General features: G+C 45.5%; 1 protein-coding gene across 2 annotated transcripts; it reads right to left on the bottom strand.

Annotated features, from left to right (window-relative positions):
* Nucleotides 1-4,943: 4,943 nt before the first annotated feature.
* Nucleotides 4,944-21,150, bottom strand: PM20D1 (peptidase M20 domain containing 1). 2 transcript variants are annotated; one of them, XR_011682843.1, is made up of 14 exons: nt 20,945-21,150; nt 19,178-19,264; nt 18,386-18,618; nt 15,791-15,877; nt 14,293-14,426; nt 13,743-13,862; nt 12,909-12,984; nt 12,648-12,709; nt 12,324-12,402; nt 11,206-11,277; nt 10,589-10,757; nt 9,640-9,739; nt 6,581-8,226; nt 4,944-6,391 (listed from the first exon to the last, which is right to left on the bottom strand). XR_011682843.1 is itself a non-coding variant. In XM_071450046.1 (13 exons), exons 1-13 carry the CDS (start codon nt 21,138-21,140, stop codon nt 8,097-8,099), a joined length of 1,545 nt encoding a protein of 514 aa, XP_071306147.1. In that variant the 5' UTR covers nt 21,141-21,150; the 3' UTR covers nt 4,944-8,096. The 2 variants fall into 2 exon arrangements, 1 of the variants encoding a protein (XP_071306147.1); XM_071450046.1 differs by having other exon boundaries at nt 4,944-8,226.
* Between the last annotated feature and the right edge of the window lie 92 nt (nt 21,151-21,242).

The raw sequence follows: 21,242 nt of genomic DNA, 5'->3' as shown, positions 1-21,242 counted from the left end.
CCCAGCTGTGCTCCTGGGTCCCCCACGTGCTGGGGCTGCTGTGACAAACACGGGGCAGCCCCTGGCAGGTCCCTCCCTGGTGGCCACGTGAGAGCACCTGGGCCTGGCTTTCCTGTGCTCCACAAGGTCGGCGGATCCGGTGGGGCAGCAGGGACAGGGACACCTGCCAGGGGCCACTGGGGATGTGCCTCACATGGCAGCTGTGTTCCACTAATGGGCTGGGAGGAAATGCTTTTATAGCCAGAATTAGGCTGAAGAAAACACTGATACCACAAACTGGCCAGGCCAGAGACTGATAATAAAAAAATACACAATAATCTCTTAATTCCCCCCTATTTTCTGCTCCATGAAGACACTCTCACTTCCCAAAATCCCAAAGAGGAGTTTGGATGAACATGTTTATATACCACAAGGCAGTCCTGCAGTACCAACATTTAGAAATCCAAGTGGGAGGAGATCAGATCCAGAATATCTGAGCCAGGCCTCTCCATGGGATAATAAAAAAAATAAAATTAAATTAAAAAAAATACACAATAATCTCTTAATTCCCCCCTATTTTCTGCTCCATGAAGACACTCTCACTTCCCAAAATCCCAAAGAGGAGTTTGGATGAACATGTTTACATACAACAAGGCAGTCCTGCAGTACCAACATTTAGAAATCCAAGTGGGAGGAGATCAGATCCACAATATCTGAGCCAGGCCTCTCAATGGGATAATAAAAAAATAAAAAAATTTTAAAAATACACAATAATCTCTGAATTCCCCCCTATTTCCATGAAGACACTCTCACTTCTCAAAATCCCAAAGAGGATTTTGGATGAACATGTTTATATACCACAAGGCAGTCCTGCAGTACCAACATTTAGAAATCCAAGTGGGAGGAGATCAGATCCACAATATCTGAGCCAGGCCTCTCCATGGGATAATAAAAAAATACAATTAAAAAAAAAATACACAATAATCTCTTAATTCCCCCCTATTTCCATGAAGACACTCTCACTTCCCAAAATCCCAAAGAGGATTTTGGATGAACATGTTTACATACAACAAGGCAGTCCTGCAGAATCAACATTTAGAAATCCAAGTGGGAGGAGATCAGATCCACAATATCTGAGCCAGGCCTCTCCATGGGATAATAAAAAATTTTAAAAAAATTAAAAAAAATAAAAAATACACAATAATCTCTTAATTCCCCCCTATTTCCTGCTCCATGAAGACACTCTCACTTCCCAAAATCCCAAAGAGGAGTTTGGATGAACATGTTTACATACAACAAGGCAGTCCTGCAGTACCAACATTTAGAAATCCAAGTGGGAGGAGATCAGATCCACAATATCTGAGCCAGGCCTCTCAATGGGATAATAAAAAAATAAAAAAATTTTAAAAATACACAATAATCTCTGAATTCCCCCCTATTTCCATGAAGACACTCTCACTTCTCAAAATCCCAAAGAGGATTTTGGATGAACATGTTTATATACCACAAGGCAGTCCTGCAGAATCAACATTTAGAAATCCAAGTGGGAGGAGATCAGATCCAGAATATCTGAGCCAGGCCTCTCCATGGGATAATAAAAAAAATAAAATTAAATTAAAAAAAATACACAATAATCTCTTAATTCCCCCCTATTTTCTGCTCCATGAAGACACTCTCACTTCCCAAAATCCCAAAGAAGAGTTTGGATGAACATGTTTACATACAACAAGGCAGTCCTGCAGTACCAACATTTAGAAATCCAAGTGGGAGGAGATCAGATCCACAATATCTGAGCCAGGCCTCTCCATGGGATAATAAAAAAATACAATTAAAAAAAAAATACACAATAATCTCTTAATTCCCCCCTATTTCCATGAAGACACTCTCACTTCCCAAAATCCCAAAGAGGATTTTGGATGAACATGTTTACATACAACAAGGCAGTCCTGCAGAATCAACATTTAGAAATCCAAGTGGGAGGAGATCAGATCCACAATATCTGAGCCAGGCCTCTCCATGGGATAATAAAAAATTTTAAAAAAATTAAAAAAAATAAAAAATACACAATAATCTCTTAATTCCCCCCTATTTCCTGCTCCATGAAGACACTCTCACTTCCCAAAATCCCAAAGAGGAGTTTGGATGAACATGTTTACATACAACAAGGCAGTCCTGCAGTACCAACATTTAGAAATCCAAGTGGGAGGAGATCAGATCCAGAATATCTGAGCCAGGCCTCTCCATGGGATCATCTGTGTAGTGCAAGGCCAGGCACAGTGTTCAAGGGATCTGAGCATGTACAGGGCTGCAATGAACCACAGCATTGTGCTGGGTTAAAAACATCAATTAAAAGAGGCATGAGAAGCACCCTGAGAAAAGCTGCATGGTTTGAATGTCACTTGTAAGACCCCCTGCCCTGTGAGCAACCCCTGAGTGCCAAAGAGCATTTTCCCTTTGTCCCCTGCCCCCTTGCTCTAACCACCCTTCCATGTGCTCATTTTCCTTCCTGCTGAGAAGTGACTGCAGCTTCCTCTGGGCCCCCCAGCACAGCTCTGAGCTCAGCCCTGCAATCAGCAGAGGGATCTGCAGGGAGCAGGGCCCTCCCTTCCCCAGCAGGCTGAGCCCTTTATCTCTGTGGGAGCGGAAAGCTGAGCCAAGCCCCTGCTCCAGTGTCACACAGCCCTCCCTGAGCTGCCCAGCCAGGAAAATCATCCCCTGGGCAGCATTTCTGCACCACTGCAGGCCCTGAGATGGTGGCACATGCTGCAGACACCTCACAGCAGCACATCTGCAAAGGGTTGATGCAAGAGACTGAATTAGGGACTGAAGGGACAAAAATTCTGTGAAAGTTCCAGAGCACCAGCAAAGGGTGAAGAGAATTGGCAAGAATTTGTGAAGGGTTCAAGCAGCAGCAGGAAGAGCAGTGAAAATTCGAGAATTGAGGGTGACAGACTGAGCTGCAGGTGAGGAATGCTCCTCTCTATCAGCACAGGGTGTGGCTGAGCAGCCTCCAGGTTCTCAGTGCCTGTCTCACCCCACAGCACTGAGACAGGGAAATTTTCACAGCACCTGCTGGAGAAAATGGATTTCAGCAGCTCCATGAAATAGCAAATGAAACAGCAAAAGAGGAGCCAAGGATGCAAGTGTCAAATGCAAAGCTGGAGGAAATAACTCTGTAAACACCTTGTTCCTCCAGCTCTGAGCCTGAACTCCCCACGGCCACTTGGGGCTGAAAATAAAGCAAGTTCTGTTAAAGAGAGCCCAGCAACAAAGCTTTCTTTAGAAAATGCAGGTGTGGGATGTGACCTTTTCCCCAGGGTGCAGCAGGCCCAGCTCAGCTGGCCCTCAGCAGCCTGACAGCTCCACACAGCTCACCTGGAGTCAGTGCTGGCACAGGAATGTCAGCTGTGCAGATTTGGGGAAAAACAGGGCAAAAATGGAGTTGTTATGGCTGTACCACACGCTGGAATTGGGCTAACACAGTGCTCCAATCACATCTGTCAGCATGACTGAGTTACCTGAGTTCAGAGCAGAAAATCAGGCTCTTCCTTCCTTCTCTGAGTCAGAGGTAATTGCTCTCCCTGCTCCAGGCACGGTGACTCACTGCAGCACAAAAAGAATAGCTCCTGGAGTCACTCTCTGTGCTTTCATCATGTGCTTGGCACTCTCCAGTAGCTGCTCACACCATGCAAGCTTGGAGGGGATATGAACAGAAAAGGCATCGTTCATATTATTGTTGTTATTGATGGGAATTTCACACTCTGCTTAGGAAAAGTGGCATTTTCAGCAGCATCTCTTGTACAGGGAAATGGGGTGGGAAGGGACCTGTGCAGACACCAAACACTGAGGGACTCCCTGGGACTGTGTCACACAACCACGACCTGGCAGCAAATGTGATAAAATAAAGAGGCTTAAAGAGCACAAAGGCCAAGCTGCCCCATGGAAAAAGCAAGGATAATCATCAGAAGGGATGGGAAAATGGGTACAGATGGGAATGTGCAGTTTCCCCAGCGGATCCTGCAGGACAGGCTCTGTTTAAAGCACTTTAGTGGCCCCTGAGGTGGCAGCAAAGCTCTGCTGAGCACATCCCCAGTGCAGAGGCCCTGCGAGATGCCAGGCCTGGCTGAGGAGCTGCACTCCATGAGCTCTGCAAGGAGCTGCCCCAGCCAAATCTCAGGGCACACATTCACCAGGAGCTGCCAAACCCAGCCCTGCCTTCCCAGCACCCTCTGCCCTTCACTGCTCCTTCAGCAGCAAAATGAATTTTCTTCCTTTAAAGAAACAATCCTCCCCAGAACAGAAGTGAGGGGGTTTTGGCTGGGGGAAGATTACAGAATATAAAGATGCTTTATGTCTTTAGGACATATTTGCTGGTACAACAGGCAAGAAATGTCTCCTTCCACACCTCAGCAGCATGACCCAGGTCAGCATTTTCACAACCTGTGCTCTCTCATGGGATTTTTTCCCATTTTCTCCCTGTTTTCCCTCTGACTGGCAGCACAACCATCAGCTGTTAAACAATATTTCCCCTCTACAGCCAAAGCAAAGGCTTTAAACTCAGTTTTACAGAGATTTGCCAGAGAAAAAAACAACAACAAATCCTTCTGTGCACCTCCCCCTGCCAGGGCTGTGCTCCATTCAGTGCTGTGCCCTGACACATCACTTTTGCTGTGCCTGCACACAGGAGCTCCCAGGAGCAGTGACACCTCCACAAAAGAGCCACAGCCACGTGCCTGAACAAATCACAAAGTGTAGCAAACCAGAAAAGGTGCAAACGATTTAGTGCCCAACAATGCCTGGCCAGGGTGAGCTGATTGTGTGTAGAAAAGGCAGCCAAGATTAAAGCTGGCTGGAAAATAGGTGGGTTTGTTTTGATGGAAACTTCATGGATTGCTCAGGTGTGGAAATGACTTCACTGCAATTACACAGCTACATAAAAAGGAGAAATAATCATCAGAAAAGAATTCACATTCCTCATTTTATTAGATGAAACTGTCAGTTTTGTTTCAATTATTCAGTGATACAGTTGGAGCCCTCTGGCCACAGTGATAAGATCAGACTACAAATAAATAAGTGAACGGAAAGAACTGGAATCACATCAGTTCCATCAGTGTTTTTCAGGATGCATTTCAGGGTATTTCCTGTACATTCCAGCACATTTCACAGTGTGAATTTAAAGCAGAACATCCACCCATTCCAGTGCATGATTTAGGCTCTGATAAACAGACCCATCTGTGCAGCAGGAGGTGCTGCACTGGTCCCTGCAGCACAGGCACTGGCACTGGCACACAGCAGCTTTCAGGCTTTTCTTTGGCTAACATCACTTTGTGAACTATTTCTTGATAGAATTAATTTAATTAAATAAATTATTTGTCTAATTAATACTGATAACCCCAACTGTCAGGGCCAAAGGAATACTGAACCCTTCAGTTCTGTCATAGGTAGGCAAGAAGTGCAAGATGAAGCAGAGCCAACATCCATGGCCTATCTTCCCCAGGATTCAGGCTTTTCTTTGGCTAGCATCACTTTTATTGATAGAATTAATTTAATTAAATAAATTATTTGTCTAAATTACTGGTATTTGTCTAAATTAATACTGGTAACCCCAACTGTCAGGGCCAAAGGAATGCAGAACCCTTCAGTGCTGTCATAGGTAGGCAAGAAGTGCAAGATGAAGCAGAATCAACATCCATGGCCTGCCTTGCCCAGGATCCAGGCTTTTCTTTGGCTAGCATCACTTTTATTGATAGAATTAATTAAATTAAATAAATTATTTATCTAATTAATACTGATAACCCCAACTGCAAAGGCCAAAGGAATGCTGGACCCTTCAGTTCTGTCATAGGTAGGCAAGAAGTGCAAGATGAAGCAGAATCAACATCCATGGCCTGCCTTCCCCAGGATCCAGGCTTTTCTTTGGCTAGCATCACTTTGTGAACTATTTCTTGATAGAATTAATTTAATTAAATAAAATATTTGTCTAATTAATACTGATAACCCCAACTCTCAGGGCCAAAGGAATGCTGAACCCTTCAGTGCTGTCATAGGTAGGCAAGAAGTGCAAGATGAAGCAGAGCCAACATCCATGGCCTGCCTTCCCCAGGATCCAGGCTTTTCTTTGGCTAGCATCACTTTTATTGATAGAATTAATTAAATTAAATAAATTATTTATCTAATTAATACTGATAACCCCAACTGCAAAGGCCAAAGGAATGCAGGACCCTTCAGTTCTGCCATAGGTAGGCAAGAAGTGCAAGATGAAGCAGGATCAACATCCATGGCCTGCCTTGCCCAGGATCCAGGCTTTTCTTTGGCTAACATCACTTGGTGAACTATTTCTTGATAGAATTAATTTAATTAACTGATTAAATAAATTATTTGTCTAAATTACTGGTATTTGTCTAAATTAATACTGGTAACCCCAAATGTCAGGGCCAAAGGAATGCTGAACCCTTCAGTGCTGCCATAGGTAGGCAAGAAGTGCAAGATGAAGCAGGATCAACATCCATGGCCTGCCTTCCCCAGGATCCAGGCTTTTCTTTGGCTAACATCACTTTTATTGATAGAATTAATTTAATTAAATAAATTGTCTAATTAATACTGGTAACCCCAACTGCCAAGGCCAAAGGAATGCTGAACCCTTCAGTGCTGCCATAGGTGGGCAAGAAGTGCAAGATGAAGCAGGATCAACATCCATGGCCTGCCTTCCTCAGGATTCAGGCTTTTCTTTGGCTAACATCACTTTGTTAACTATTTATTGATAGAATTATTTTAATTAAATAAATTATTTGTCTAATTGATACTGGTAACCCCAACTGCAAAGGCCAAAGGAATGCTGGACCCTTCAGTGCTGCCATAGGTAGGCAAGAAGTGCAAGATGAAGCAGGATCAACATCCATGCCTGCCTTGCCCAGGGTTCCCAAAAAACAGCAGGAAAGTGGAAATTGCTTGCACTGAGAGTGAAGGAACAAACCTCAGAGCCCTCTGAACTGGGAGAAACTGGAATGTTTCACATCTTTCACAATCAAGTTTTCAGAAGAGCAAAGGGGAAGCATGAAGTGATTCAATGAGAAAAGAGATGAGCAGACAAGAGGGATTTAATTCCTTATTTAAAGCTGCAGCCCCTTATTCTGACACCCAGCTGCACAACACACCCTGAGTTGGGGAAGGAAAAAATCATCACTAAAATGATGGACAGGAGAGTTTTCAGCACCTCCTCAGTTACAACAACGTGGAAGTTGTGGAGTACCTGAAAACAGAGTCAGAAATCAGTGCAGCCATGGGAGTGAGCACTGAACTGGGAGAAACTGGAAGGTTTCACATCTTTCACAATCAAGTTTTCAGAAGAGCAAAGGGGAAGCATGAAGTGATTCAATGAGAAAAGAGATGAGCAGACAACAGGGATTTAATTCCTTATTTAAAACTGCAGTCCCTTATTCTGACATCCAGCTGCACAACACACCCTGAGCCACACCAGGAGCCATGGAGGGAACAAAAATCATCACTAGAACGATGGACAGGAAAGTTTTCAGCACCTCCTCAGTTACAGCAACACAGAAGTTTTGAAGTACCTGAAAATAGAGTCAGAAATCAGTGCAGCCATGGGGGTGAGCACTGCCCCTGGCATGGATCATCCCCTGGGAGCATCCCCTGGGAAGCAGCAGTGCAAGAACCTCTCAGTGTGGCTGTACCAGTGGCAGGAACCCTTTCAGCACCCCACAAACCCTCCCCATGAGCTCCTGGCAGAGTCCTCACCTGAGACACATCCATTCACCATAAAAAAGGAGTTGGTCAGAAGCACACAGGCTGAGTCAGCTTCTAGTGTGAGTGACTGCTGGTTATAGCTCAGATTTTTAGTGATTATCAATTTCAGAGGTTTAAAGTGCTGAAAATAATTAGTGCCAGATTAATGGCTGCACATCAGACCACAGAAATCAGAGTTATTTGTTGGGTTTGGCTATCAGGTTCCTATCACACAACCAGCACTTCTCCCATCTGTATGTAAACCACAGTATAAAAAAAACCCAAATTCCAGCTGTAGCTCAATACTCAAGACAAAACTCCATCTTCAGCCCCTGTCCCAGGGTCCACCTGCAGCTGCTTCTCCCACAAGTGGCTCAGAGCTCGTGGGAGTTGGCGTGGGGCTCTGGCAGTGCCTCAATGTCACAGTTCTTGATCAGCTGGAAGAGGAACTCCACCTGCTTCTCATAATTCTCAACAGAGATTCTCTCATTTAACCCATGGATCCTGAAAGAAAAAAGGACATTTTTCAGGTCATGGGGAATTTCTGATCCAATTGCAATCAAACCCAGCACCTTGCTTGGCTGTTGGTTTCATAAAGCAGTGCACAACAGAAAAAGACAGCAATATAACCCAAAACTGCACTGTAACCAGCAGAAAAACACAGCAATATGGCCCAAAAACTGCATTGTAACCAACAGAAAAACACAGCAATATGGCCCAAAAACTGCACTGTAACCAGCAGAAAAACACAGCAATATAGCCCAAAAACTGCACTGGTTACACAGCAATATATCCCAATAGTTAACACAGCAATATAGCCCAAAAACTGCACTGTAACCAAGAGAAAAACACAGCAATATGGCCCAAAACCTGCACTGTAACCAACAGAAAAACACAGCAATATGGCCCAAAACCTGCACTGGTTACACAGCAATATAACCCAAAACTGCATTGTAACCAGCAGAAAAACACAGCAATACAGCCCAAATACTGCATTGTAACCAGCAGAAAAACACAGCAATATAGCCCAAAAACTGCACTGTAACCAACAGAAAAACACAGCAATATGGCCCAAATACTGCACTGTAACCAACAGAAAAACACAGCAATATAGCCCAAAAACTGCATTGTAACCAACAGAAAAACACAGCAATATAGCCCAAAAACTGCACTGTAACAGCAGAAAAACACAGCAATATGGCCCAAAAACTGCACTGTAACCAGCAGAAAAACACAGCAATATGGCCCAAAAACTGCATTGTAACCAACAGAAAAAGACAGCAATATGGCCCAAAAACTGCACTGTAACCAACAGAAAACCACAGCAATATGGCCCAAAACCTGCACTGTAACCAATAGAAAAACACAGCAATATGGCCCAAAACCTGCACTGTAACCATCCCAAATGTACTGATTCAAAGGCTCAGAGCCCAACAGCTGAGTCTGGAAAAAAAATCTAAAATTCTAATCTTGAAAAAATCCTAAAGGCTCATCTCTTGGCCTTTCCTGTACAGCAGAACACCCCTGCATCATCTGCACCTCAATAAAATGAGAAATTTAAATAAGCAATCAATCCCTTGCATGATGGTGTTGTTATCACATAACTTCAGGAAATTTCTAATCAATTCAGAGTGTCCAAATATGTGGATACATCTGCAGGACAAGGCCAACTACCAGACCAGCACCTCTCACACTGCTGCAGCACACAAAGGACCCAAAGCAGCACAGAATCAAACACCTCAATGGGTTCTGGCTGAATCTGAAGGAATAAAAAGCCACTTGACGTGGTCCCAAGGCAATTTCCATCCCCAAATCTGCAGGAAATGGTGGCAGGACAGCATGGGAGGTACACAAGGCTGGGTTTCCTTCTGCTCATGGATCTCCTCTTTGCCTGGGCCCACCCCAAGAGCTCAGTACCTGGGGAGATCATCCTGTTTCAGGAGCAGGGGGTTGAACCTGTAAATGGCCTTGGTGACGTTGGTGAAGTGCCTGCTGTCCGTGTTTCCAATGCACGTGCCTGGAAAACAAAGCTCAGGTTGGTTCTGCAGGGGAGGAACAACTGAGCTTCAAAAAGTGCCCCACCTCTCCCCAGGAGAGAGGGAGAGCAAAGGAAAACAGTCCTGCTCTGCCTGCAGCAAAAGCATCCCTGGAAACAGTGATTGGTACTGGGGAACATGGAGCTGAACACACAACTCAGCCCAAGAACAGCTCTGACACTCAGAAATGCAAACTTCAAACTTCAATGCAAAAATGCAAACTTCAAACTTCAATCCAAAAAATGCAAACTTCAAACTTCAATCCAAAAAATGCAAACTTCAAACTTCAATCCAAAAAATGCAAACTTCAAACTTCAATCCAAAAAATGCAAACTTCAAACTTCAATCCAAAAATGCAAACTTCAAACTTCAATCCGAAAATGCAAACTTCAAACTTCAATCCAAGAACTGCAGAGCTAGGAAAGAGCTGCAAGAAAGGGAAGGGGCTGGGATCATAAGGAACAATACAGAAAAGCAGGAATGGCTTTGGCAGCTATGAAAACAATAAAAGAAGAACTGAAGCAAGAGGACTCCTCCTCTCCCTCACAATTCCTTTCTTCCCTGAAGAGATTCCTTTGTGTGTGTAGAGAGCCCAATTCAAGGCTCATTGTTTCTGTCAGCTTCCTGTTTGCTTTTTTACTTCCACTACTAAAGAACAACATGAAAACTTTTAAAGCCTAAAGAGGGAAGGGAATAAAAAGAGGAAAAAACAGCTGTTTCCAGCAGTTAACAGCTGGGGTGGAGGAGTACACAGCAAATGGAAACAAGGCAGAGCTGGAGAAAGGAAAAGCAAAAAGAGGAAACAATAATCATCATGTGCCTGCTGTCACCTGGGACCACACTGTCAACAGCTGGGAAAGTGTCCAGGATGGTTTTTTGAAAAATATGGACAGCAAATGTCTGCTCATCCCAAGGGCTGATGGGCAGGGGGTCAAAGGCCTCCACCACATCAATCTTCACTCTCTCATCAGCAATGGTGCTCCTGACTGTCTCCAGCACCTGGGGGTGAAACACAGAGACAAGAGGAACACAAGAAATGAGAAAGCAGCCCTTAGAGACACCAGCAGATGTTCTGTCTGTGAGCTGGCAGTTGTGGCTGAAGTGTGTTCAGCTCCTCTTCTGAGTCATGGCTGACACTTCAGGTGCAGTTTTAATCTCTGTCTCAAGGCACTCCTGGAAGGCAGGAGCTCAGCCTGCTGCTCTTGGGAATTATGGCATCCAAATAATCCAGAAAAAGCTTCCAGAGAGAGAAACTCCCAGCAAAGGCTTGGGGAGGGAAGAGCTTTTGTTTCCCAGGTGCCCTGGGTTGGACAGGCCTGTCAGACATCCTGAGGTGTCCAAGATCCCCAAACTGTCCCCAACTGTGCCAGGTCACAAACCCCTTCCATATCCCAGATGATCCACGTGCTCTGGGCCACAAAGGCTGAGGGGATCTGCCCAGGGCTACCTCAGCAGCTGTCTCAGCTGAGTGGATCCTGAAGTTCACTGTGGCTCTGGCAGAGGAAGGGATGACATTCACCTGGAAAAAAGGAAAGGCCAAAGTTTAAAAGGAAGTGAAAATCAGAATAAAATGCCAGCTGAAAATTCAGAACTGCTCCAACAGCTTCAGGCCTCAGGTGCTCCACTGTTAACACCAAGTGTGATGTCTCTTTCTGTGTTAAAACACTGTAAATCCTATCTAAAATGCAGCTAAATACACAAAGAAATATTTGTCAAATCAACAGAAATGAAGTTACCTGTTACTTCTCTAGAAGTTTTTATCTTGAGCTAAGCTCTCTCCCTTCAGAACATTTATACTGAGAAATCCTGAAACTCTGGGGTTTTTTAAGTGTAATTTTTACCTCACTGTCACATTACATATTTGGGTAAATGTAAGTTGCTTAACAACTGATTTTTATTGAACACATAACTCTTCTTATCTACAGACTGAATATTTACAACTTTGTTAAACAAAAGTTGAATCTTTATGATTATGAATCTTCATGAAATCTTTAGAAAGAACCCCAAGGAACCAGGGTGTCACTTCCCTCCTGGCCACTCCGTGTCACTGTTCAGCCACTGCATCTTCTCCTGTCCAGGGATGCTTTTCAGTCCCAGATTTTTCAGACACACACCAAACACAGCCTGTTTGTTTTCCAGGGCTCCAGGAGTTTTGGACAGCTCCACCTCCTTATCAGGGAAGGATCTGGCTGTTATCTCTCAGTCCAAGGTGCACATTTAACACACTTCAGGCAAACCCCAGACCTGTGCTGCAGATGTCTGGGTCAGGGAAGTGTTGGTGACTGTGACAGTTTCAAATATTGCCTCTGTAGGATTATGCAGAAACCACATTTTCTGCTCTATGCTGAAATATTAAGAATTTTAACAGTGGTGGGCAGAGATCAGATACTTCTGAGAGAGATTTTCAACTGTGATCTTCAAACCCAAGCTGTATCTGAGGTAAGAATGAGACTGTGGCACCACACAGGGCCCACACTGATCTTAGAACTGGATTTCAATAGGTGGAAATGAAATGTCCTAATTGTCTCATCATAATTACATGGAGAAAAACCCAAATGAAAGCACCTTGATTCCTGCATTAAACAGGGTGACTGCAGTGGTTGTTCGGATCAAGGCGTTGGTGGAAGGTTTCCAGGCAAGGACTCTACAAAAATAGAAACAAATCAAACCCAATTTTTCAAATAAGTTGAATATTGCTAAAAATTAAGCACCATAATTGCACAGGCAATAAGCTGAATGATGGCTTATTCAATTAACAAAGTGGTTATTAACAGGAAACCACTGAATTATCCAAACTATAAAATAACTGATTTCCTGGGAAGATTAGAAATGGCTTCATCTTTTAAGGCTCAGAGGTTGGGGATGTCTATCAAGGATCTCTTTTCTTACCTGCTGACAATAGGTGAGAACAGCCACAAGTTGCTCATGATGATGTTGAGAGGAAACTTGAACTAAGGGCAAGAAACAAAAGCACAAATCAGAAACTTTTCATTTGTCAAGAGCGTGCTGGAGTCACCTGAATATGGACAAAACAATCCCAGCAGCAACAATAATCTGGGTGAAAAACCAGCTTTTTTGATCCTTTCTACACAACTAAATTCTTCAATTTCTTATGGAAATTTGGGAATGAAATCCTGCCTGAGTCCTCACCTCTGCTGCCAGGTGCTCCATGGTCATGAGCTCTGGGCCCTGGCCAAACAGGTTGCGCAAGGGATTCTGCTCCAGCCTACAAAACAAATTGTTCATGTTTGCAACGCTGAAAAGGTTCAAAAACAACTCTCTGGCTGTTGCTGCTCCAGAAGGATGGCAGGAATTTGATTTGTGAAATGTATCTCTGTGATTGGAGATGTAATCACACTCTGCTCTCCTGGTAAGTGACTGCAAGCACAGCTCCACAGATTTCTGGGCATTCCAGTCACGTGCAAAGATTTCCTTGGAGAAACAGCAGAAAAAATCCCAAAGCCTGGCTGCTATAAATACATGGAAATCCAGAAAACTAGCACACAAATCCCAGCAGGTCTGGACATACTCAGTTTTTCTAAAATATGCATTTCTTAGCCAATTTGGTATCTGCACAGAGATGTAGAGAGAAGATTCCTGCAGTCACGTTATGACTCTGCTCCCTGTTCATTGGCTTGGAGAATTCCCAGCTGAGGTAGGAACAAATTCCAGAGGAATCCTGCACCCAAACAATGGAATCTCTGTTGCTACAGAGGAAATTAGGGCAGACAGCACTTGTCTTGCTTTTAAAGAATTGGCTGACACTTGGAACAGCTGAAGTGCAAAGACTCTGCAGACACCTGGCAATTGTCCCTTGGCTGGGAGTTTCATTTCTGCCCTTCAAAGTGAGCTACAAACTGCAATTGCAGTTATAGAACAGCAGCTTGAAAAAGACTCCAAACACAAATATTTAAAAAGTCACATATCAGTGATTCAGGAGGTTTTTGGACTGTTTTTGGCATTGGGTGACAGGGAAATTCTCACCTGGACATGGCTGCTGCCAGAATACCAATACTTGTCTCCTTAGGGGGAAAGGATGAATGCCCTGGCTCTTTTTCCACTGTGAAGTTCAGTGTCATTGAACCTTTTTCTGTGACTGCAATCCTGGACAATGATAAATTAATCAATTAATTAACAAATAAATGACTAACGTAATTCCAAACACACACACACACACAGAGACTGTAGATAAAAATAACTACTCTGCATAGTTCTAGTATGATAAAAACCACTCAAGCAGCAACAACAAATCATTAACAGTGTTTAGATCTCTGCAGGACTGGTGGCTGGGCTGCCTGTGCAGGGAGCAGAATTCTCCAGCAGAGAATTCAAATGCTCAGTGGAACATTGTGCCTCTGTCAGCATGACTGTGATGGACAGCAGGCAAAGGCTGAAGGTCCCTGCCTTGCACTTTGTGCCACTGCTGCAGCTCCAGCAGCACCAATGTCCTGCAAACGTTCTGTAGTGATATCACCAATGTCATTATCACTAATTAATGATTGAAAATGAGTCACATTCTGGTGGTCACTCTTACACAGCCACTGGTTTCTCCACCCCTGCAATGATGCCATCCAGCACTGCGCTCCCCTCGTCCAGCAGGAAGGAGAGTTTCACTCCTCTGGCTTCCAGCAGAGCTGCAATTTTCTTTGCTCCCTTCAGCCCAGACACCTGTGCAATCCAGGCAGAGGAACTGATCAGATCCAGCCAAAACACTGGGAGGAAAACTGGAAAGCACCTTGCTGTTGGCTACAGCACAAAGAATGCATGAAATCCCCTGGGGAACAGCTCCAGAGCAACATGAAAGATTCTTCCAGGAAAATTAATTGCAGGTCGTTAATGGCCTGATAGCAGATGAATTTACAGCCATGATGAGAAGTGCTCTTATTGATGAGTCACTGCCTGCTGCTTTCATTTTGATACCTCAGAGCTGTAAAGTCCCAGATTAGCAACTGCAGACCTGTTTATTTCAACTATTAACAATTCTTTGTGCTTCTATTTTGACAGTGCCTAACCAAACCCACCTCCCCTGTCTCTCTGTACCACTGGACCATATTTGCCACTTCTTCCTGAACATTTGGCACAACCATGTGAATCTCAACCCAGCTTTTCCTGTCTCCAAAAGGGGATTCCTGCTGCACCTTCCTTGCAGAAAAGAATTTAAAAGTGACACCCTCCAATGTTCTTTTCCCTTTGCTCATCACACCAAACCCTTTGTGAATGTCACTCCAAGCCAAACAATCAATCCATAACTGTGACCTGGGGCCTGACACATTATCTCCCCAAAGAACCAAGAAAAACAGGAAAGACCTTCCAGCTAAACAATGTTTCAAAATTAAGCCCTGTTACCTAGAGGAACAATGCAAACAGGTTGTTGTTGCAAGGAAAGGAAAGAAAATACCTCCTCATTGAGGTTAATGCCAACATAGAAGGACAGGCAGGGTCTGGAATTCCAGAGAAGGCAGAGAATCATGCCCCTAAATAGCCAAATTATTTGTGCAGAGCACAAATGGGTTTGCATTTTGCAAACCCAGCTCAGCCTGCACTGAACAGAGAGGGCAGAGATCATGCCTCTAAATAACCAAATTATTTGTGTAGAGCACAAATGGGTTTGCACTTTGCAAACCCAGCTCAGCCTGCACTGAACAGAGAGGGCAGAGAACCATGCCTCTAAATAACCAAATTATTTGTGCAGAGCACAAATGGGTTTGCAATTTAGGCCTGCACTGAAATGTCAGCTTTGGCTGCAAGCTTTGGCAATAGAATGAAAATGGAGATCCATTGCACCCCTCCCACAGCAGGCCCCAAGTGAAAATGCAATAATGAAATGCAATGAGGGGCTGCAAGGAGGGAAGGCTGCACTGACCCAGGGCTCCCATCACAGGGAGAGGGGAAAATGTTACAGTCAAGGACCTTCAGCAGGGAAGGAAGACACAGCAAAGGGAGTGGGAAACAGCCTCAGCTCAAAACGTCCTTGGGGCTTTCTAAGGAAAAACCCAGAGGAGCGTGTGTGGCAAGGAAAGGAAATTCGATACCTCCTCATCGTGGCCAATGGCGATGTAGAAGGAGCGCCGGGGTCGGTAATTCCTCCTGAGCAGGAGCTCCAGAGCTTGCAGAGTGCCCTGCAGGAAAAGCAGAACGGCTGAACCATCCCTGGCTGCTGACCAGGAGAATAAATGCAACAGAATGCAGAGTGAAGAGAATTTTGGGATGTTTGTGCTGTTCACTGCTGAGCTTTGATTCCTACAGCTCCCAGCGAGGATATTCCCATTCCTTGGAAAAGACCCTGCAGTGGTTTGGATCAGGAATGCTGTGCAGGTGCCAGGGGAGGGACATGAAATACAGAGCAGCTGGGTCAGGGACAAACTGCACAGGAGCCCCCAGAGCCAGAATTACCCAGGAATTCACTGCTCCCTTGCAGTGCCTGTCACACACCCAGAATGGCTCTCTGTGGAGCTACCAAATCCAGGAGGGTTAAGGAGCTGCCAAGATGACAGAAACAGAACAAGAAAATTAATCTGAAGGATGAGAAATCAAAAAATCAAATCTACCATTTGCTGTGGCAGTATATATAAATACACACATTTGCTCTATTATTCCATCTCTCTTTTTCAATTTAAATAATTTTTCACATATCACCTCGAAATTGTCAGCACCCATTTTTTGCCATGTTCACTAAAATTGTTTATTTGACTTTTTTTTGGCCATTTGTGCAGTTACTTGTGCAGTTCACAGCAGAATGAAGCACCAACCTACACTTTCAAGTTTCAAGGCTTTGAAATTGATGATTAAACATCCTGAAACTTTCCAGGAGTGTGTCCTGTGTGACACTAAACATCTGTTCCAATTGAAATATCGGGCTGCCATGGAAGGCATTATCAAAGTCTCAAAGGGACATTTTCCAGAGTCATTTTTCCATCATTTTTCCCCATGAGAAATCTTTCCCAATCTTTTCTGACTCCATTCTTCCCAAATGTGTTCAGTGCAACAGCTCTTTGTTCTGCCATAGGCTGGATAAAATATGCAGGGTTGTTTGTCTATCTTATTCTATAAAAATGTTTAATTTGAAACTCAAGCCTTTTCAAAGGGCCAGTTTTGGCTTGGAGTGCCTCTGTGACACCTGGGAAAAGGGACAAGGTTTCAAACACAGCATTTGACAGAGAATTATGGAATGATTTGGGTTGGAAGGGATTTTATAGCTCATCCAGTGCCACAAGAAGGGAAATTTCCACTATCCCAGGCTGCTCCAGCCTGGCCCTGGACACTCCCAGGGATGGGGCAACCATGAACTCTCTGGCCCCCTGTGCCATAAAACTTTAACCTGGCATTTAACCAAATCCATCTGCATCTGGCAATATCATTCTCCTGATTCTTTGTGAGTTTTAACCATCTTTTCTCCAGTAACAGTGAAGAATGAGTGAAAAGACCCCATCTTTAGGAAAAACTTGGATTTTATCCAAACTAGGAATTTATCCCTAGCAGAAAGAGGGGTGAGAAAGAGACACCAGAGTGAATTCCAAGTGCTTTGGGCACTCCCAGGGATGAAGTAGCCACAGATTCTCTGGCCCTCTGTGCCAAAAGTTTAAAGTGGCATTTAACCAAATCCATCTGTATCTGGCAATATCATTCTCCTGATTCTTTGTGAGTTTTAACCATCTTTTCTCCAGTAACAGTGAAGAGTGAGTGAGAACACCCCATCTTTAGGAAAAACTTGGAATTTATCCCTAGCAGAAAGAGGGGTGAGAAAGAGACACCACAGTGAATTCACCACAGTGAATTCCAAGTGCCCTGGGCACTCCCAGGGATGGGGCAACCATGGATTCTCTGGCCCCCTGTGCCATAAAACTTTAAAGTGGCATTTAACCAAATCCATCTGCATCTGTGAATATGACTCTCCTGATTCTTTGTGAGTTTTAACCATCTTTTCATCAGTAACAGTGAAGAGTGAGTGAGAACACCCCATCTTTAGGAAAAACTTGGAATTCATCCCTAGCAGAAAGAGGGGTGAGGAAGAGACACCAGAGTGAATTCCAAGTGCCTTGGGCACTCCCAGGGATGGGGCAACCATGGATTCTCTGGCCCCCTGTGCCATAAAACTTTAACCTGGCATTTAACCAAACCCATCTATATCTGGCAATATCATTCTCCTGATTCTTTCTGAGTTTTAACCCTCTTTTCTCCAGTAACAGTGAAGAGTGAGTGAGAACACCCCATCTTTAGGAAAAACTTGGAATTTATCCAAACTTGGAATTTATCCCTAGCAGAAAGAGGGGTGAGAAATTCACCACAGTGAATTCCAAGTGCTTTGGGCACTCCCAGGGATGGGGCAGCCATGGTTTCTCTGGTGCCATAAAACTTTAACCTGGCATTGAACCAAATCCATCTGCATCTGGCAATATCATTCTCCTGATTCTTTGTGAGTTTTAGCCATCTTTTCTTCAGTAACAGTGAAGAGTGAGTGAGAACACCCCATCTTTAGGAAAAACTAGGAATTTATCCAAACTAGGAATTTATCCCTGGCAGAAAGAGGGGTGAGAAGGAGACACCAGAGTGAATCCCAGGAGGCTGGGCACTCCCCTGTGCCTCTGGCAGGCTGTGTCTGTGTGGAAGGACATCACCCAGCCCAGTACCATGGCAGAGTTTTTGTTGTCCAGCGCTCCTCGTCCGTAGATGAAGCCTTCGTGCTCTGCAGCTGAGAAAGGAGGGAAATGCCAGCCCTCAGGGGGAGCAGGCACCACATCCATGTGTGCCAGCAGCATGTAGGGCTGCAGGCCAGGGGCAGAGCCCTGCACTCTGAACAGGTGGCTGTATTTGCCAACAATTTCATGTTGGATGAACTTGGAAGAAAATACAGCTGGGAAGACTGTTAAAGAAAAAAAATAAAAAAAATTTAAGAGACATGTGAAGGAAAAAATTAACAATAAGGGGTAATTTTAGCATTATGGAATAGTTGTCAGCTAGGGAGCATCAGAGGGGAACTGGAAATAAGACTGGGCACAGGAGTTCTCACACTTCTACCAATCCATCTCACTTGGGATTTGAAAGCCTCCCAAACAAAAGCAGAATTCTTGCTCAGCAGTGCTGCAGCTCTTTTGCAGGGCACAATGATGGAACTGCCAAAAAATTAGGTTGAAGCAGCAGCAGAAAAATGCTCTTTTATTTTTTAATGGCATTTAACCACCTCAAGGACCAAACACCATCATTACAAAAAGGCTTTTGAACCTTTTGGGGCCATTGATACCACTGCTACAGAGGGGACACACATGTGACATTTCTGACAGGAAATCCCTTCATTCATGTCTGACAGGACATTTCTTCAGGAAAAGTATAAAAATCTCTGATATTCAGGAATGATACATGCTCCCTTCAATTTGTTTATGAAAACAGAGCAGCAGAAATTGCCAAGACTGAAAGTTCAGTACCTTTCTGGATGTAACTCCCAAATTCTGCCATGGCAGTTGTATTCACATCCTCTGGAGACCAGGACACAGTTGGGATTTTAATGGCCCCTTCAAAGAAAACACAGAACAGAAATCACTCAGCACCAAAACCAACCACAGCCCCAACTGCACTTCACAAGTGGAAGCACATTTTATGTTCCTGAGTGTTTTTCCAGGATTTAAACATTATTCCACAGCACAGCACGAGCTGCCATGATCAAACAGAGACTGATGTGCTTCAGCTGGGCCGTGCACACGCAGCCACCAGCATTTCCTAACAGCTCAGCCAAGGCAACTCTCCAGACAATCTGACTCCACTTTTCATGCTGCAAGTGTTGAATGATGTCCTTAGAAGTGCTGCTGTCCAGGAGCAGCTGCAGTTTGCTTGGGTGATCTGATTCCCCAGAGCCACAGGCTCCTCTGGCAGCTGAGCTGGCAGCCCCAGGCTCTTTCTCAAGAGTTAAGCAGGTTGTGATGGTTATTACACCTCCCTACTGCTTTATAAATTAATTTATATAAACACACAGGGGTTCTGTTGGCCCTTTTGGTCTGCCCTGGCATTTAAACAGGCTCTCCAGCATCCAGTCCCTGTCCTGCAGAACATGGGAGTAACTCAGCCCCAGCTGCCTTTCCAAAGAGCAGCTGCCAGCAGAGGTTATGGATTCTTTTGAGGTCGTGTGATTCATGAATTAACACAAAAATCTATTGTGAGCCTTCGTTTTCCCATTAAAAAAAGAATGCAAACACAATTTGCTAGGCAATAAATCCTACAAACCAGCAAGGTATGAGGTTTACACACAGGGTTTTATCACTTGGTGCCAGATTGTGGTTTCCTGCACAGTGCCAGCCCTACTGAGAGCTAAACCCTTCAAATCTTCTACGTCAGACAGCACAAACAGCCCAGGACTGGGGACAGCAGTGGTGAGCAAGAACAAGAGAGGGAGAAAATCCCGACGGTGACTTATCCCGTGGACAAAGGGATGTCTGGAAACGCCTTCACGGCTGTCTGGCAAAATTCTGTGTGTACAAGCAGGAAACGGTGGAGAAAATCAACACAGGGCAAGAGTTGGCTCAGGAGAAGCACAGGATCGCCGAGGCTGGAAAATCCCTGTGGGATCATCGAGTCCAGGCTGTGCCCGATCCCCACCCTGAGCACTCAGTGCCACCTCCAGGTGACACCTCCAGGGATGGGCGCTCCAAACCCCCCTGGGCAGCCCCTTCCAGCCCTTCCCATGAGGAAATTCCTGCTGCTGTCCAACCTGAGCCTCCCCAGCCCAGCCTGAGGCCGTTCCCTCTCCTCCTGTCCCTGTTCCCTGGGATAAGATCCCAAAGCTCTCCGGCTGTCCCCTCCTGGCAGGGAGTTGTGCAGAGCCAGAAATTCCCCCTGAGCCTCCTTTGCTCCAGGCTGAGCCCCTGCCCAGCTCCCTCAGGACTCTCCAAACCCTTTCCGAGCTCCCTCAGGATTCTCCAAACCCTTCCCAGCTCCCTCAGGTTTCTCCATTCCCCTCCCTGGACTCGCTCCAGCCCTTCCTGAACTGCAGCGCCCAGAACCGGACAGGGCGCTCGAGGCGTGGCCTCAGCAGTGCCCAGCACAGACTTTCAATCACTTCCTTAGTCCTGCTGGCAGCCAACACCCGGTTCCTTGCAGGGAAAGCACCCGGGGAGCGGCCGCCTCCACACCCGCCCCCCGTGCCCTGGGTCCCCCCTCAGGAGGGGCGAGGGGGGCTCACAGCGCTCGGGCCCCCTCACCTCGCAGCACCTCCTTGAGCTCCTGCCGCTCGCCAGCGCTGAGGGCGACGGTGCCGGCGCTCCGTGCCCAGAGCCGCGGCACCCCGGCCGGGGCTCGCAGGACGAAGGCGCGGAGCAGGACGGCGGCCACCAGCGCCAACACCACCGTGCCCAGTGCCAGCAGCGCCACCGTCACCGCCCGCCTCCCGCCCGCCATCACTGACCGCCGCGCCCCCGCGGCTGATGGGCGTGAGCGGGAGCCAATCGCCACCCGGCTCGTCAGCATGGCGACCAATAGGAGTGGAGCAGGGGCGGGTGT

Source organism: Agelaius tricolor, unplaced genomic scaffold (genome assembly GCF_023055355.1).
Source record: "Agelaius tricolor isolate 1412-34295 unplaced genomic scaffold, bAgeTri1.0.p SCAF_30, whole genome shotgun sequence".
Classification (NCBI taxonomy): domain Eukaryota; kingdom Metazoa; phylum Chordata; class Aves; order Passeriformes; family Icteridae; genus Agelaius; species Agelaius tricolor.
This window is presented reverse-complemented; position numbering and strand designations above follow the sequence as displayed.

Coding starts and splice junctions, on each gene's coding strand:
- PM20D1 (XM_071450046.1), bottom strand. CDS start 21,140: ATGGCGGGCGGGAGGCGGGCGGTGACGGTGGCGCTGCTGGCACTGGGC. Junction 19,265..20,944: donor GCTCAAGGAGGTGCTGCGAG/GTGAGGGGGCCC, acceptor TTTTCTTTGAAG/GGGCCATTAAAATCCCAACT. Junction 12,403..12,647: donor TTCTCACCTATTGTCAGCAG/GTAAGAAAAGAG, acceptor CTATTTTTGTAG/AGTCCTTGCCTGGAAACCTT.